Source organism: Saccostrea echinata, unplaced genomic scaffold (assembly GCF_033153115.1).
Source record: "Saccostrea echinata isolate AGI-Se365-2 ecotype Australia unplaced genomic scaffold, CSIRO_AGI_Sech_v1 ptg000010l, whole genome shotgun sequence".
NCBI classification, from domain to species: Eukaryota; Metazoa; Mollusca; class Bivalvia; order Ostreida; family Ostreidae; genus Saccostrea; species Saccostrea echinata.
This window is the reverse complement of record NW_026889759.1, coordinates 9,595,449-9,613,726: the sequence shown is the minus strand read 5'-3', so window position 1 is coordinate 9,613,726 and position 18,278 is coordinate 9,595,449. Positions and strand designations below refer to the sequence as shown.

Sequence of the window (18,278 nt, the reverse complement as noted above, 5' to 3'; positions counted from 1 at the left end):
CGCATAAAAAATTCCAAATACATATTTAAATAAATTTATTATAAAAATGTAATATAATATACCATTATTCTTTGCGTAGGAATATCATAGATATCCGACCCCGACGATAAAACGAATTCGGGCTCGTTGGACTTGAAATAATAAACCCTCTAAACAAGAAGTGAATGTCAGTGCGACTGTGATTGAGAAACAAATAACCAACATCAAAAGCCATGTCCATGCAGGTTGACTTAGAATTGAAAAAGGTATAATGTAAGCTTCAAATCCTGACTTCTTTTATGACCATATATGGACCATACTGCCAAGTGTTGAACACAACTAGACATGGAGACAGCGTTTTTCTTCAGTTTTTAGCTCACCTGAACTGAAAGCTCAAGTGAGCTTTTCAGATCACATTTTGTCTGTATTCCGTCTGTCAGTCCGTCTGTAAACTTTTCACATTTTCGACTTCTTCTCCATAACCACTGGGCCAATATCGACCAAACTTGCCACAAAACATCCTTGGGTGAAGGGGGTGCGTCGATTTACCCAAATGGACCCAAATGGAACCCAAATGGACCCAAATGGAAACACAGATGGAATATTAAATATATATTATCATATTCTCAATTTGTTATTTATTTAAAATGATGAAAATAATAAACTTGCAAATGGAAAATATTAATTATTCATTTCTAATATTGTATTTTAAAATACGAATTATTTTTTTTTTATTTGAAATAACTTTTGCATGTCATTGAATACAAAATGGAAGTATTTCATATTAAAGTTTATAGATTTCATGGCCGTAGGAACCGGGGGGGGGGGAGGGGGGGGCACGAGAAGCGCACTATCCCCCCCCCCCCAATAATTTTGCCGATGTATAGAATACTATAGAAAATTAATTCGTATTTTAAAATACAATATTAGAAATGAATAATTAATATTCTTCATTTGTAAGTTCATTATTTTCATCATTTTAAATAAGTAACAACTTGATAATGCGATGATATATATATTTAATATTCCATTTGGTTTCCATTTGGGTCCGTTTGATTTCCATTTGGGTCCATTTGTGTTTCCATTTGGGTCCATTTGTGTTTCCATTGGGGTCCATTTGTGTTTCCATTTGGGTTCATTTGGGTCCATTTGGGTTCCATTTGGGTCCATTTGGGTAAATCGACGTGCCGGGGTGAAGGGGATTCAAGTTTGTTCAAATGAAGGGCCATGCCCTCATTCAAGGGGAGATAATTAAAAAATAGTGAAAATTTGGTGGCATATTTTAAAAATCTTCTTCTCAAGAACCACTGGGCCAAAAAAGTTGAAACTTATATAGGAAACCTTCTTTACATAGTGTAGATTCAAATTTGTTTAAATCATGATCCCTGGGGTTAGGGTGGGGTAACAATGGGGGATCAAAGTTATACATAGGAAAAAGTCTTTAAAAATCTTCCTCTCATGAACAGCAAAGCCCTGTTTTGTCATATTGATATGGAATCATCCTCAGGTAATGTAGATTCAAGTTTGTTTAAATCATGACCCCCAGGGGTAGGATGGGGCCACTATGGGGGATCAAAGTTTTACACAGGAATACATAGGAAAATTTTTTTTACAATCTTCTTCTCAAGAACTGCAAAGCCATGATTAGTCATAATTATGTGGAAGCATCCTCAGTTAGTGTAGAATCAAGTTTGTTCAAATCATGATGCCCGAGGGTAGGGAAGGGCCGCAATGGGGGATAAAGTTTTACATAAAAATATAAAGGGAAAAAAACTTTAAAAATCTTCTTCTCAAGAACAGCACAGCCATGTTTAGTCATATTGATATGGAAACATTCTCGGGTAGTGAAGATTCAAGTTCTTTGAAATCATGACCCCCGGGAGAAGGTTGTGGCCACAGTAATGGGGGATCAAAGTTTTACATAGGAATATATAAGAAAAAATCTTTAAAAATCTTCTTCTGAAGAACAGCAAAGCCATGCTTAGTCATATTGATATGGAAGCATTTTGGGGTAGTGTAGATTGATGTTTGTTCAAATCATGACCTCAGGGGTTAGGGAGGGGCTACAATGGATAATCAATGTTTTATATAGGAATATATAGGAAAAAACTTTAAAAATCTTCTTCTCAAAAATAGCAAGGCCATGATTAGTCATTTTGAAATGAAAGCATCCTCAGATTTACATAGGAATATGTAAGAAAAAATCTTTAAAAATCTTCTTCTGAAGAATGGCAAAGCCATGTTTAGTCATATTGATATGGAAGCATTTTGGGGTAGTGTAGATTCAAGTTTGTTCAAATCATGATCCCCTGGGTGTAGAGTGGGACCACAACAGGGGACCAAAGTTTTACATAAGAATATATAGGAATTAATCTTCTTCTCAAGAGCAGAACAGCCATGATTAATCATATATTTATGTGGAAGCATCATTAGGTAGTGTAGATTCAAGTTTGTTCAAATCATGAACCCCTGGGGTAGGGAGGGGCCACAATTGGGTATCAAGTTTTTACAAAGGAATATGTAGGGAAAAATCTTTTAAAAACTTCTGCTCACGAACAACAAAACCATTTGTTATAATAATATGGAAGCATCCTCAGGTAGTTAAAAATTCAAGCCCCCCCCCCCCCTAACTTTTCAATACTGAACTGATTTGTGCTTTTTCCTAGCCAATGTGCTCAGGTAAGCAATGTGGCCCATGGGCCTCTTGTTTAGCTTACCTGAGCCGAAGGTTTTTCAAAAGGTCTTGAGACAGTCTTAGCAAAATCGGGTTTATAGTATAATAGGGAAGAAGGGACCTAATGAGCCGCCATTAATTTTTCAGTGACTCGCTTCAAACTCTCAAAAACTTCCATTTTTATCAAAAAATCCATGAAAAAGTTTTATCAGTTCAGTGATTGGGAAGGCCATCAAGGTCAATGGGACTATGGTGCAACTGTCAAAGTTTTTAATGGGCCATTTTGAAAATGAATGGGCCATCTATATATTCTGATGGGCCATTTTAAGATAAACAAAATGACAAACAAATGTCAAATACGAAAATGAACACGTTTCTTCATTAACCAAATTTTATTTTTCACGTATGCAGTGTAGCACATTTAAATGAACCCGCAAACAATATAGTTTTCTTGTATTTTGGGTCAATAATGTCAAAATTGCAATTAAACATTGGAAATGAGTGAGGTAATGTACCTTTGTTGTCCTATATTAAGCACTTAATATAACAAGAAGCAGTTTTTGCCGGGTTTTAACCAATGAGATTTGTTGTATTAAAATGACTGTATTTAAAACGAAAGAAAAACAAGCCAGAAAGTCGTAAGCGATGTATTTCCAACGAACATCGCTAAAATTTGAATGTGCACCTTGGCGCCACCAATGGTTGATTTAATGTGCCAATTTTCACTTTAATGCGACTATGGCGCGTGGCACAAGCCCTTCCCAATCACCGTCAGTTGAAAGGCCGAATGGTTGTCTTTTATTGTCGTAAATAAATCATTTACCTTACTTTTTATAAATTTAGAAAAAAATATTCAAACTTCCAAAAATTAGGTATAATTAACCCTACAACATTTTTTCCATGAAATTGTTGTTCGTTAACCTAATTTTTTCACACTTGTCTCTGTTGCACTCTTTCTTAGGGTAACACTTTAATATGACTGCTTTTGGTCATCCTCAAAATATTTGAGTGACTGTTGATTGTCCGTCTCAAGAGATCATATCCATTTTCATCTTCAATTAGCCTTAGAGTTCATTTGGGTGAGGGGTTCTGCAGGAGGGGGGGCTCTATTGATAATATAGTGTGCATTATTTTTTTGAAAATCTTCTTCTCTGCTTCTAGGTATTTAGCAGATAACCAAGTATATAATTATGATGAGCAAGGGCCCCTCTTTCAAAATTGTAAATATCCTGGCCTGCGGGTCAGGGGTTCTGATGTTAGGGCGGGGCTTTATTGATCATAAAGTGAAAATGCATAAATTATTTAAAAATCTTCTTCTCTCCCCTGGATATAAAGAAGATAAACTAGGTGTATGTTTATGATGATCAAGACTGCCTCTTAAAAAATTGTGAAATTTATTGGTCCCAGGGTCAGGGGTTCATGTTTGGGGGGGGGGTCTATTAAATAGAGAGTGGAAATTCTTCTTTCTTTTTTTTTTTGAAAATCTTCTTCTCTGCCCTTGGGTACTTAAGGTATTCAATGTATAATGAAGGGATTTTGAACAATTTTGAATCATTTTAAACTAATTAAAATTGCATTGCTAGATAACGATGAAAGTGAAATGAACCAAATTCACACGACTGATAACATGTAAGAGGCTGGTCATTTTGCACTTTTTAAGTTTTTGAAGAGTTATCTGCCCTTGATGCAAAGAAGAAAATTTTAATTTCGTCAAAATATCTGTGGTAAATGATTAATTTTATTTCATATTTTAATAATGAGAGTGTTTATGCATATTTTCACTAAGAGCTTTTTATGAAATTCAAAATACTTTTTACAATATCTTAATAATACCTGCATTGCCCATAGACTTCAATGTAAAATTCAAGGTGCAATTAATTTGACAATAATCAAAATTTTTAAAATTTCTTTGGTGGAGTACTTTTATTTCACAACACCATCAAAATGATACCATAATTACAAAAATATGACCGTTCATATATTAGATACAAAATATGGTCGTTATACATTGAATACCTTAACAGAGAAACTAATTGCAAAGAAATCTTTTCAAAAAGTTTGAAATTCATAACCCCGGGGTCAGGGCAGGGGTTGAAATATACAGTAGCCCAATGCCTGGGGCTAGTCATTTTAAGACTCGGACTAGCTAATTTAAATGTAACGATAGTACGTCAGACTAGCAGAACAGAAAAAAATTCTCATCAGTTTACTTTCACTTTTTCTATGTAGACTGATTTCTTTTTGACTAAGAATTAATTTAATTGTTTCGGTCACCAAAGCATTTGAAACTTTAATTTGTTATGTTTTCATTCTGCATAAAAAATTGTTGGGCTAGTTAGTTTGAGGTTTGGGCTAGTAATTTTTTACTGATCAGTGGCCCCTGGACTTGTGGGTTTTCCAGGAAAATTTCAACCCCTGCAGGGATTTTGGTGTTTGGGTGAGGCTCTTTTGAATATATAGTAGAAATGCATTATTTCTTTGAAATTCTTCTTCTCTGCCCATTGTTATTAAGGAAACATACTAAGTGTATGGTTATGATGAGTGTCTCTTCCTAAATTGCAAATATCTTGGCCCCTGGGTCAGGGGATTTGGTATTAGGATGGGGCTATATTGAATCTATCATGAAAATGGATTATTTCCTTGAAAATCTTCTTCTCTGTTCCTGAGCATCTAAGAGGCATATAGAGTATATAAAGTTGTAATAAGCATATGTGTTTTTACCAGATTTTTAAGTTCTGTACCCTTTGGTCAGTTTATTAATTTCTACTGAAAGAAGTTATCCCCCTTTGCTATTCACCTGTAATAGTTAATCACTGTAAATAATGTAACTTAAAACATCAATTGAATAACAATACAGGTCAGGTAAACTTTTGAATAATAGATAAATGGAAATGTGACAAAAATGGCATATCTTTGTACAATAAATAATCTTCAAAGACTAAGAGAGGCCAATGTAAGGGGAAATGAAATGTGTTTTAAACTAACAGTGCTCTACAACTATTCAGTTCTGTAAGTTAATTCCGAGATACTTCTAAATTCTTGCCAGGGAACATTTGATTGGATAAATGAAAGGTCACAAGGAGATGACCCTGAATGGGGTTTATGCGATCTATGTGAGCGGATCCTTGTGTAGCGATCTATGTGAGCGGATCAAAGGATCTGATTTTAATCAGATTGCATGAGGATAGTGACAAATGGGGGAAAGTATAGGCAAATGAAGATGTGTTATTGAGTTGTAAATTTGATATTTTGCTGATCCCTGATCATCCTATTTCTCTTGCTTTTGGGCAACATAGCTTTATTTATCAGCTAATTTTGTTTTATTCTATGGATCGCTATATTATACTCAAGTGACCGTTAAGGCCCTTGGGCCTCTTAAAAATGCTACCCTAAGATAGAGTGTAACGGATGACAAGTGCGGAAAAACAAGCATTTTGAGAGTATTGCATTAGCAATACTAGTCCCCTACCGGCAAATGTAATCTGGTTCCCGTTAAAATTGAAAATGCCATAATTCCTTCAAAGGTCATTGAAGTGGAACAAAATGCAAACTTGATCTATAACTAATCAAGGTAAAGTCACATAAAAAAAAATTGCGGAAAACTCTTAAAAATTGAAAAGGTCCTAATCCTCAAAAATCAATGAAGCAGAACGAAATGCAAACTTGTTCTGTAACTCATCAAGATACACTCACAATCCAAAAATCAGCTCAATATCTGCAAGCATATAGGAAAAAAGTGTGGAAAACCAAGTGGGAAAGACTGACAGACAGCTAGACAGACGGACAGATGCAGAGGAAACCTATAGTCCCCTACCAGTGAAACCGGAGGGGACCTCCGGTTTCACCGATAGGGGACTAATAAGGGTATTGAACAAAAATTTCATGTAAAAAATGGTGTAGGGTTAACAACGGAGACCTAATTTGGAAGTTCAGTTTTTCTTTTTTGAAGTTTTAATGAAGTAAGGTAATTTTTTCATGACAATAAAAGACATCATTCTGCCTTTTGACTTGCAAAACTTTTTCAGGGATTTTTTGAATAAAAATGGGAGTTTTGAGAGTTTGAAGTGAAGCACCAAGGAACTAATGGCGGCTCGTTAGGTCCCTTTCCCCCATCATACTATATACCCGAGTTTGCTCAAGATTGTCTCAAGACACTGTGGCTTTTCTGATCCAAATTTGTCCGTTGTCTGTCATTGTCATTGGTGTTTGATTTCACATTTTTAACTTTTTACTCCAGAACCACTTGACCAGTTTCAACCAAACTTGGCACAGAGTATCCCTTGGGTAACGGGAATTCAAGTTTGTTAAAATATAGGGCTGCGCCCTCTTCCAAGGGGAGATGATTAAGAAATAGTGAAAATTGGATGGAGTCTTTAAAAAATCTTCTCAAGAACCACTGGGTCAGGAAAGGTGAAACATGTGAAAGCTTCCTCAGATAACATAAATTCAAGTTTGTTCAAATCATGACCCTTTGGGGTAGGGTTGGGTGACAATGGGCAATCAAAGTTTTACATAGAAATACATACGAAAAATGTTTAAAACTCTTCATCTTAAGAACACCAAAGTCATGATTAGTCATCCATGTATTTATATGGAAACATTCTCAGGTAGTATAGATTCATCTAATCCTAAATATCTGACGTTTTCCAGGATTTTTCACAATTTTGATATTTGATGTGCCAGGAAAACGTCTTATTACTCTAAGGACAGTTAGAATTATGTAGGGCAATAATAGAGGATAAAGATAAGCATGTGAGGGGCACAGGGGCATGCTAATTTGAGGGCAGGGCACAGTGTGGCACCCCTCCATTTCCTCCTAGCTGGGATGCTGTCATGTTAAAGAGAGTCAAGATAACTCATAACCTGACTTTAGTACTTGCAAATCATCTTTCACATTCAACCTGGAACTGTCAGAATCTTTGTTTTACGGATGAGTGCTCGCAAACCTGATTCCATTGAGCAGTGTGCACAAATCTAGTGAAACAACATAAAGTTGAACTTTAGTATCTCGAACACCGATATCTCGAACACCATGGATATGTTGAAGTGAATTAAAAGTCCCAACCTCTTAATGTTTAAGTATTTTACCCTCGATATCACGAAGCCAAGGATATCTCAAAGTTTTTTCTTGGTCTCATCAAGTTGGAGATAACGAGGTTTGATTGTACATCACTGAATCTGATTCATGTTTTGGAAAATTTTAGGCCTTTCAAGAGCTGCAAACAAAAATGATAGCAACAACACAACAAATCAAACTATCAGATGCACAGATTGACCAGCTTAAAAGAAGCATCAAACATTCTGAATTAGTGGAGCATGAAATTGGAGCTCTCCCAGAAACCACAAGATTATATGAAGGTGTAGGAAGAATGTAAGTTCAACATTCTAATACATTCAAAAATATGTAATAAATGAGCTATCAAGAGAATTTTATAAGTGAAACAGCAAAAAATTATGTAAAATGAATCAACTTTATTAAAACTAAGTCCTTGAATACCAGGTTTTGTGGTAACGTAAGGTCGTTAGCTGCACTGGATGGGGATCGTCAAATGCAGAAAAAAAAATGAGAAAGATAATCAGGATGAAGAGACTTCATATAAGGGGGCATAGCAAACATACTATTATATGACAGATTTAACCTTCTTACAGGTTCATTTTGCAACCTAAGGACGATATTAAACAAAATCTAGTGAATAAAAAGAAAGCAGCAGAGGAAAAGATCAAAAACTTTGAGGTATGCATTATTTGCTTAAGAATGAGGGTTCTGCATAATTTAAAGGTACCAAGAAAAATCAGTTAATAAAAAAATTGTTTTTGTACCACTAGTTATTTTTCCATGATTATAACTACATGTATAAAGTTCAAACTTGGTACATTGATTCAGCAACTAAGTAAAGATACTTGATAGTATACCTAGTTCTATTTATTATTCACAAGCTTGTAAGAATCTGGAATGCAAAAAGGGGGGGGGGTTAGTTAGAAGATGAGCAAAGAGAGATAACCTGAATTTTTTTTTATTACTACTGAGTTATCTCTTTCTTGGTATCAATTATCTATCCAGCAGTAGTAAATCTAGAGCAAAGTCTGATTTTATCACAATAAAATGAATGTGTAATTGTTCTATATCTCTAATACATGTATAGAGAATTATAGAATTCAGTCACATACGCGATACAACCTGAATTTTCTGCGTTGTGGATGACCAAATCGCTTATTTTATCGATATGAAATTGAATATCCAACCTTATATGTTAGAATTGCAGCAAGAAAAATCTGTTTACATTGTATTTAAATAGCATCGACGATAGCGAGGGAGACGCGGCGAAGACGAAGAAACTCGCCATCAGAATACGATTTGATTTGTCATCTTATCACACGTATTTACTTACTTAATTCACAAATTTAACACTATATAACTTTGCTGTTCTTTATTTTTAACATAATATTAATTTATGCAAGTCTTCATATGTTTTTTTTAAAGGATGGCGATCTTGAAAAATAATTTCCCGATCACGAAACATTGCCGTAATCAAAGCTACAGTTTCTAAATGTTTGGAATAAAAAACGAAAATCTCTCAGAAGCCTTATACCATAGAACTAGTTAATGTTTCTATAGTAATTGAGAAGCACGTTAGGCATTAATTTTTTCAGCATTTTTCGTAATTAAGCTGCATTTGTTGTTGATAACTCTGTAATTAGTGTGCATATTCTCATCTCTCTATCACTGAATTGTCGCCTACGACGTCAGAGCAGTATTTCGCCGAAATCCGACTGAAATATGCATATTGCCATATTTGAATTTCAACTCCTAATATCTCTTAAAATATGCTTTCAACAACGTTTATTCTGTTCAGTATTTAAATAAACAAGGTTGTAGATAATATTTTTCATAAAATTACGATTTTTGAAAGATCATGCGATAAGTCCTTTAATGCTGTTGATCATTGAGATTGTATTTTAAAGTAGATTCACCTTACAATCAGAAATTGTGTTTCATATTATATATTTGGTCATACAGTTAACATTGCTTTTGAATTCAATGTTCTATAATTTTCCTTTCTTTTATAGACTTCCAAATCTTACTTAGAGAAGAGCATTAAAGAAAGTGAAGACAACCTTAGGGAATTAGTCATGTCAAAACAACAAAATAGATAGTTCATTTGTGTGTATATGTGTTTTTTTTTTTTTAAATAAATTTTTGTACAAGTATTTGGGTATCAAGTTCTTATTATTTATTGCAGACACGTTTTAAAAAGATGTCATTACAAAGTTTCATGAACCAAGGAAAAATAATGAAAATATTTTTTCTCAGTGTTTAAAAATGTTGAAAATTACGGTAAAAGCCCATTGAGCTCATTTTCGTAGATTAAAAAAAAATTTCGCGTTATAACGCGAAACTTTCGCGTTATCAGGCGAAACTTTAGCGTTATCAAGCGAAACTTTCGCGTTATATATCGAAACTTTCGCGAATAAACATGTAACTTTCACGTTGTAATGCGTAACTTTCCCTGTAAGACAGAGACATTTACATAAGTCTCCATTTTCTTTAAATTTAATGATCTAGTTTATTCATTACAATGAAAAATGAAAGACTATTTTGAACTTGGATTATCACAAGCTGAAATTTTATATTTTCTCACCATTAAATGTGTCTTTCCCTTTTCTTAATTTTTTTTTCCGTCACATTTTTTCTTTCTCAACGCTGTTCAAACATTTTCAAAGTCTATGCGAGTTTTTCCAAAGTGAAACTGTAATTATGAATTTCGGGAAAATGATCCCCCCTTTCCGGCGTCATTTTTAACACTCTCTTTAGAATTTCAAATAAAATTAAGATCTCAGAAAATTGACAAAAATGAAATAAATTTGTATTTTTTACGGAACAATTGTGTCACATCACATGAGTAACCTAATATGTGAAAATTGGATGACAAATATTCGTATCAATATATATATATATATATATATATATATATATATATATATATATATATATATATATATATATATATTTCTTTCTTGAGACGGAAAAAATGATGTTAAATAAATGTGTACTTGCTGTATACCTTAAGGAGTTTTAATTTATATCGCTAGTCCACGAACTTTTTAATAGTACCTACCGACCCAACTTGAGATTTTTGGGTCGGGTTAGGGGAAACAGAGATATTTTTAATGATGGCCTAATCCCTCGTATATATAAATTATGGAGGAAGATGAAGAAAAGTAGAACCCTCTCCCTGATAAGTTTGTGATTAACAGTATCCTATTATAATTATTCTTTAAAAATCATCATATGGCACGTTAAGCTCATGAAATGATACAGTGTTCCCTTTTAAGCCAGATTTCTACAGTGTATAATTTACAGTCCAAAATGTTGGATTTCTTTACTAGTGGTAAAGTTGTAGGGAACTTAAATGATAAAAAAAGCCTTGAAAAGAAAATGACAAGTGGAGATCTTTCTGGAAAAAAAAAATCAGTCTAAAGAATTTCTTGGATTCAACAAAACAAGAAAATCTTTAAAGGAATAATTTCATTTTATTAATAAGAAGGGTTTTAAGATTAAATGCAAATTTCTCAAGACTATTCTATCCATTTCTTGCATCAATTCTCTTTTACATCTTCTGAAGGAATGACATTTATAAATTCATAGAGTCCCCGTCTGCGTTCATGTTTCTTATCTGTCAGTCAAGCTCACAAGTTCCTAGGTAACATGACTACTAATTTCGCGTTATAACGCGAAAGTTTGGCGTTTATTCGCGAAAGTTACGCGTTATAATTATGAGTTCAATGGGCTTTCGTAGAAAAGTACAAGAATAATTAATTAATAATTATGAAATCAGCATTGTTAGACTGTATCTTGATGTAATCTACATTCTCCTCTTTTTCTGCAAATTAGACGAAAATATGTGAGAAGAGTACCCTTTTGGAATAATTTTAAAGTCTTTTTATGTAGATAAAGATGGATAGGTCTTATGGTAACTGTAAGGATATGAAATTGTGTTCAAAACATTGTTACTAAATGGACCACTGTCACTGTCCGCTCCACATCTCTGTATCAAGTATGAAAGCTAAAGGTCAAAGTGAAATTTATTTTGATATTATACAGTTATTGACTGGGTATGAGGGCAACATATGATTTGTTGGACCTGAAGGTGAATTTAATCTTTTTTTAATATGGACCCCGTGTTAGAGTAGGCTTAAAATCAGGATCAAAGAAACTGGGGGGATAAGCCGAGCCATGTGCATACATAACAACAGATAAAAAATCAATATATTTCCCACAAATTCTACTTTTTGTTATATTTAAGTAATGTTCATTACTAATTGCATACAAAATTGATAAATTGTTGCCTGGGGTTAGGGTGGGGCCATAAGAGGCGATGAAAGTTTTACACTGAAATATATAGGAAACATTTTCAAAATTTTTCTTCCCAAAAATCACTGGGCCAGAAAAGTGAAACTCATGTTGAAGTGTAGATTCTAAATTCTTCAAATTATGAATTGCCGTTAAAATCTAAAGAAAACCCATTGAGCTCATTTGCGTTATAACGCGTAGCATTCGCGAATAAACGCGAAACTTTCGCATTTACGCGTAACTTTCGCTAATTAACAGTTTGTTGCTGTCGTTTACTGTAGAGATAAATCGAAGACAAGAAAAATCATTTCTTGAGATTAAATCTAGTCCACAAGGAATTGATGGTAGGCATCTAGAATAATATGGATTTGTTAATTGTGTCAAGGACGTTATAAACAGATCCTTTAACAAGAGGCCCAGGGGCCACATCTCTCACCTGAGCACTGTGGCGAGGAATAAAGGAAAAATCAGTTTAGTATTGAAAAGCTTAAATGCATGCATAAGTGGTCCCAACCTACCCCTAAAAGGGAGTGAGGGGTATGATTTGAACATAATTAAATCTACACTAACTTAGGATGCTTACATAATTTTTTGACTAACTGTGACTGTTTTCTCTACAAGTTTAAACTTTCATTGTGGCCCCACCCTACCCCTGGAGGTCATGATTTGAATAAACTTGAATCTACACTATCTGAGGATGCTTCCATATAAATATGACAAACAGTGGCTTTGCTGTTCTTCAGAAGATTTTTAAAGATTTTTCCTATATATTCCTATGTAAAACTTTGATCGCTCATTGTGGCCCCACCCTACCCCCAGGGGTCATAATTTGAACAAACTTGAATCTACATCACCTGAGGATGCTTCCACATAAATATGACCAATCATAGCTTTGCTGTTCTTGAGAAGAAGATTTTTGAAGACCTTTTCCTAACTACACCTATGTTAAACTTTGATCGTCCATTTTGGCCCCACCCTACCACTGGGGGGTCACGATTTGAACAAACTTGAATCTACACCACCATCTTCGCTAGCCAAGGGTTTCTGATACGCTACTCTCCTCATAAGCCCTTGGCATACGGTGTTAAAAAAAGTTGGGATTTTTTTCTCAAGTTGTGATTGGAGTTGATCGACATCGTTCGACCAATCAGCAATTGTTTTTTTTGTAAATGACGATATTTGCATTCGGGATATATCTTGACTCTTTACTATCGGGAATAAAAAACGGCAAGTAAACAACGATTCGTAAGATAACATGCCATTCTATGAATAGCTATATGGTGTCATCCAATATCTTAAACTACGTGCAAAATATGTGATTAAGAATAAATACTGAAGATGTAGATTTGCATTTAACACGTTTAAATAACAAATTAACATAACTCAATACCTACTTCTTAATTATTCTTTAAAAACATTTTTTTAAATACACTTTTTATTTCTGTCGATGACGCAATCTGTGCGTTCCTTTTGATAATCGTGATCACGTGACGAAAACAATCCCGTCTTTTGTCAGCACCGTATGCCAAGGGTTAATGAGGAGAGTAGCGTATCAGAAACCCTTGGCTAGCGAAGATGCTACACCACCTGAGGATGCTTCTATATAAATATGACCAATCATAGCTTTGCTGTTCTTGAGGAGGAGATTTTTCCTATATATTTCTATGTAAAACTTTGATCCTCCATTGTGGCCCCACCCTACCCCCAGGGGTCATGATTTGAACAAACTTGAATCTGCACCACCTTAGGATGCTACCAAATAAATATAACCAATCATAGCTTTGCTGTTCTTGAGAAGAAGATTTTTGAAGATTTTTCCTATATACTCTATGAAAATTTTGATCGTTCATTGTGGCCCCACCCTACCCCCGGGGGTCATGATTTGAACAAATTTGAATCAACACCACCTGCAGATGCTTCCATATAAATTTGACCAATCATGACTTTGCTGTTCTTGAGAATAAGATTTTTGAAGATTTTTCCTATATACTCCTATGTTAAATTTTAATCGTCTATTGTGGCCCCACCCTACCCCTGGGGGTCATGATTTGAACAAACTTGAATCTACACCACCCGAGGATGCTTCCGTATAAATATGACCAATCAAAGCTTTGCTGTTTTTGAGAAGAAGATTTTTCCTATATATTCCTATGTAAAAATTTGATCCTCCATTGTTGCCCCACCCTGCCCTCGGGGGTCATGATTTGAACAAAGTTGGATCTACACTACCTGAGGATGCTTCCTCATGAGTTTCATCTTTCCTGGCCCATTGGTTCTTGAGAAGATTTTTCAATAATGCCATTAATTTTTTGCTATTTCGTAATTATCTCCCCTTGAAGGAGGGTGTGCCCCTTCACCCAAGGATACTTTGTGCCAAGTTTGATTGAAATTGGCCCAGTAGTTCTGGAGAAGAAGATCAAAATGTGAAAAGTTTACGACAACGACGACGACGCCAACGACGACGACAGACAAGGGAAAAATTTCGATCAGAAAAGCTCACGTGAGCCTTCGGCTCAGGTGAGCTAAAAAAACAAACTATTATTCTTAGTCAAATTAAGTCACATTTGTTCAATTAAAGAAATCCATCAATGCTAATCAGAAACCAGCAACAAAAAGAGACCACCAGAAAATTCTGAAAGACAAACATAAAATATATATTTATGAACATAAAACATTTATGGATACTGTGTTCATAATTACCGCCATTGTCTATAAATATAACATACTGATTTCGGTACTTGCGCATGCGCAACTTGATAGCGTCACTCGCCATTTTTCATTCAATGTTTACAAATATGTGTGGAAGTTTTTAGTATTATTTCGATGTTTTGATAGATGCATAACACCTGAGGTCATACGTCCAATATCATATCACTCCCGGATATTAGTCGGAACGCATCTTAGGTAATTCAACCTTCTCGTTTGCTGTTATTTGACCTTTTATTATTTAGTGCAAATCTGCGACGATACTGCCTTGGGCCCCAGCTATATGCCTATTCGATCTGTGCATGTTCATACTTATTTGGGAACATCTACCATGCAAAGGAAGGGATTTTCATAAAAGGCGAGTCACATCAAACCTAAGACTAATTTAATTAAGACATTTTAAATGGAGTAAACATCGGAATTGGTGGACAAATTCTTCTTTGTTTATAAACATTTCATAGGTCACGTGGTATATTATATTTAGAAATCAGACAATGACTATTTTATGCGTAGGCGATTCTCATGTTAAGCGTTTCAGTGCATATATTGGCAACAAGAAAGCTTCTTCAGAGTTATTTGACATTGTAAACCTTCCACAAGTCGATTTCTTTGGTATCAGCGGGGGTGCGGTGAAGAACCCGCGCCATCTGCAGACGTTATTGGCAGCCGCCCAACACTACCGACCTAGATGTCTTATTGTCCACCTAGGTGGTAATGACCTAGATTGCAGAGAGGATACAGTAGATCTGTTAATTCACGGACTGTTGGCGTTTTTAACCCAGCTTCGCAGACAATTCAGCATTAACAAAATAACGGTGATGAGATTCATGCCTCGAGAGAGGACAAGGCACATTGACCCACAGGAATACAACGCCCGAGTGGTGCGTGCTAATTCAATCCTCAAAAACCAATGTCAACAAGTCGGAATTACTTATTGGAGGATGAAGGGGTTTACAAACACCAGAGACAATATTTTCTCAGATGGCGTACACCTTAATTCCTCGGGAATGAGGAAATATTTTAGACAACTTAGAGGAATTTTGCTGTCACTGCAACAGACATTATGAATAATCTTTGCTAGTCATGATGACAGGTGCTTCTGACTAAGCTATAAACATATATGTAGATAGGCTCTCAATCCATTATTTGTCTTCAATAATTTTTATTATTGTTTCTTATTTTTATTTTATCAATTTATTGTTCAAAAAAAAAAACAAACAAAAAACTACTATATTAAGCATTTATTCAGTTGACAAATAAGATTAATGATGTTTGTCCCTTTCATTAAAATTTTGTATGTTTTCCTATTTTCAGCAGCCATTTTACCTGCATCTCTATAATATCATACATTCGATTACAGCGATTAACCATCTACATTCAGGTATATATATATTTTCCTTTATCACAAACCACAGGATATGTTTTTGGCAGAAGTGGGTCACCCAGGGAATTAATTTTATTGGATCAATCATATGAATGTATATATATTCCTGGGTGAATCACTTCTCTTTGTTTTTGCGGGTTGTCGCACTTCCAGTTAAGGAATTTTATATTAGCTCTGGCTATATGATGTTTGCAGCACACTTGGGTCTGCAACTGGGTCACCCTTTTGTAGTATATGACTACCTTAGCACTGGCTATTAATAATTATTTAAGGCAAGTGAAGATTAATATTTAGCACTGACCTGACAAATAGGTTTAATAATGCTTATTGTTCTAAGTCAATTTATTATTTAATTTAGCTCTGGCTACTTTTGAGGGTGACTTTTGGTAGCTCTGGCTACTTATTACAGCAATGGCTATGTTATATTGATTCAAACCGTAGCTATGGCTACTAGAAGTCTTACTGCCATTAAAGCTGAATATATATAAGGGCAGTTATTTTCATACAAATAATGTGTAAAGGAAATTCTTGTACACTTTATTAGACTCATGAATATCGCAGGAATTCCATAATAACTATGTGCCCTTAAACAACTATGGTTGTGGTACATGCTTATGGTGCTTGTGTCTAATGAATTTGTACAATTTCACTTCGAGTAGGTTATGGTTCATATATCATTTGTTTATTTTTATTCCATTTGCAACGTCATGGTTTCAGGATCATGGCTTCTCGTCCAAAAAGACGTAGGACCAAACCTTCATCAACAGTTGGCCCATCTACTCAGCCAGAGGGTGAATCATCTGAGCTGAAAAACCTGGTAACAGAATGTATGGCTGCAGCATTACCCATCATAGAAAATACAGTCAAAGAATGCTTGACCAGACTGAAGACCCAACAACCAGCAGCCAATCAACAATCAGCAACTGCACAGCAGGAAGAGAGAACTGACATCAATCCCAGAACATCAACGTTTAATACAATTGTTGATCTGGACACAAACACAGGTAGTAATTCCCAAACCACTCAAAATGATCTGCAAGAGAGCATTTCCCAGGTGGGGATCTCAAAACCTGTGGGACTGGGGGTGGACATGAAAATTAAAGCTAAAATATTCGCAAATGAATATATCAAACTGGCCACATTAATCCCCAAGTCAAACTTCGAGCAGGAGCCCAAATTCAAATCAGTCGAGAAAGACGGACAATTGGTTTTCATTAAATCTAATGACACCTGCCAAATTAAAACCATTGCTCAGTGGATGGAGGCCTTCCACGTCTTTGTGGCACTCCATTGTTCAAAATACCCAGAGGAAGTTGGGCAGCTTATGACGTATGCACAAATTATTCAGGGCATATCAAAGTCCTGTGGAGACGAAGCAGCCATAAGCTACGATGAGAAATTTAGACAATGGCGACAGGTTGCTCCCCGAGCCTGTCCTTGGGATAGGAAAAACTCGGAACTTTTTCATGATGCAATTGTTCAGGGCTTTGAGGCAAAAGCAAAACTAAAGAAGCAGCCCTTTCGTGCAACTCCCTCGAAGCAAAAGTACTGCTTCACATTCAATAATACAGGCTCCTGTAACAAAGGCAACTCTTGTCCATATGCACACATATGCCAATACTGCTCTAACAAACACTCAAGACTTCAGTGCACAAGATACATGTATAAACAAGGTCAAAGCAATACAGCAAATACAAAATTCTCAAATAATGACCTGCGCAAGAAACCGTCAACCATCACCAAAAAAGACTGAAGACTCTGTTGTTACGCCGATAAATGCTGACAAATTAGCTGAATATCTTCAAGGCTATGACCCTGATCTTTCAATTTTTTTAGTCGAAGGTTTTAAATCAGGTTTTAGAATTCCTTACCAAGGCCATCGCCAGTTCCGCGTTTCTAAAAATTTATCTTCTTTGAAGGGAAATGAAGGTGTATTGTGGCAAAAGATAAATAACGAGATAGAGTTAGGAAGGGTGGCAGGTCCATTTCTCTCCCCACCATTTCCTAATCTTCAAGTTTCACCTCTCGGCCTAGTTCCCAAAAAGAACCCGGGTGAATTCAGACTTATTCATCACTTGTCTTACCCTGAAGGGTCATCAATCAATGACCACATTCCTCATGAATTCTGCACTGTGCAGTATCAAACCATAGATAATGCTGTTTCAATCATCAAGGATATTGGG

The 18,278-nt window shown here is 35.3% G+C and overlaps 3 protein-coding genes across 4 annotated transcripts in view; 2 read left to right on the top strand and 1 right to left on the bottom strand.

Moving 5' to 3' along the window:
* Window positions 1-18,278, bottom strand: part of LOC133184337 (ubiquitin carboxyl-terminal hydrolase 24-like) — a 376,170-nt gene that overhangs the window by 202,745 nt on the left and 155,147 nt on the right. The window lies entirely within an intron of this gene.
* Window positions 156-9,866, top strand: LOC133184705 (prefoldin subunit 1-like). The gene is made up of 4 exons (XM_061319777.1): window positions 156-245; window positions 7,858-8,024; window positions 8,303-8,387; window positions 9,722-9,866. Exons 1-4 carry the CDS (start codon window positions 213-215, stop codon window positions 9,806-9,808), a joined length of 372 nt encoding a protein of 123 aa, XP_061175761.1. The 5' UTR covers window positions 156-212; the 3' UTR covers window positions 9,809-9,866.
* LOC133184330 (uncharacterized) lies at window positions 14,660-17,856 on the top strand. 2 transcript variants are annotated; one of them, XM_061319361.1, is made up of 3 exons: window positions 14,660-14,909; window positions 16,026-16,092; window positions 16,813-17,856. In XM_061319361.1, exon 3 carries the CDS (start codon window positions 16,817-16,819, stop codon window positions 17,846-17,848), a length of 1,032 nt encoding a protein of 343 aa, XP_061175345.1. In that variant the 5' UTR covers window positions 14,660-14,909; window positions 16,026-16,092; window positions 16,813-16,816; the 3' UTR covers window positions 17,849-17,856. The 2 variants fall into 2 exon arrangements, with proteins under 2 accessions (XP_061175345.1, XP_061175344.1); XM_061319360.1 differs by having other exon boundaries at window positions 14,660-15,804.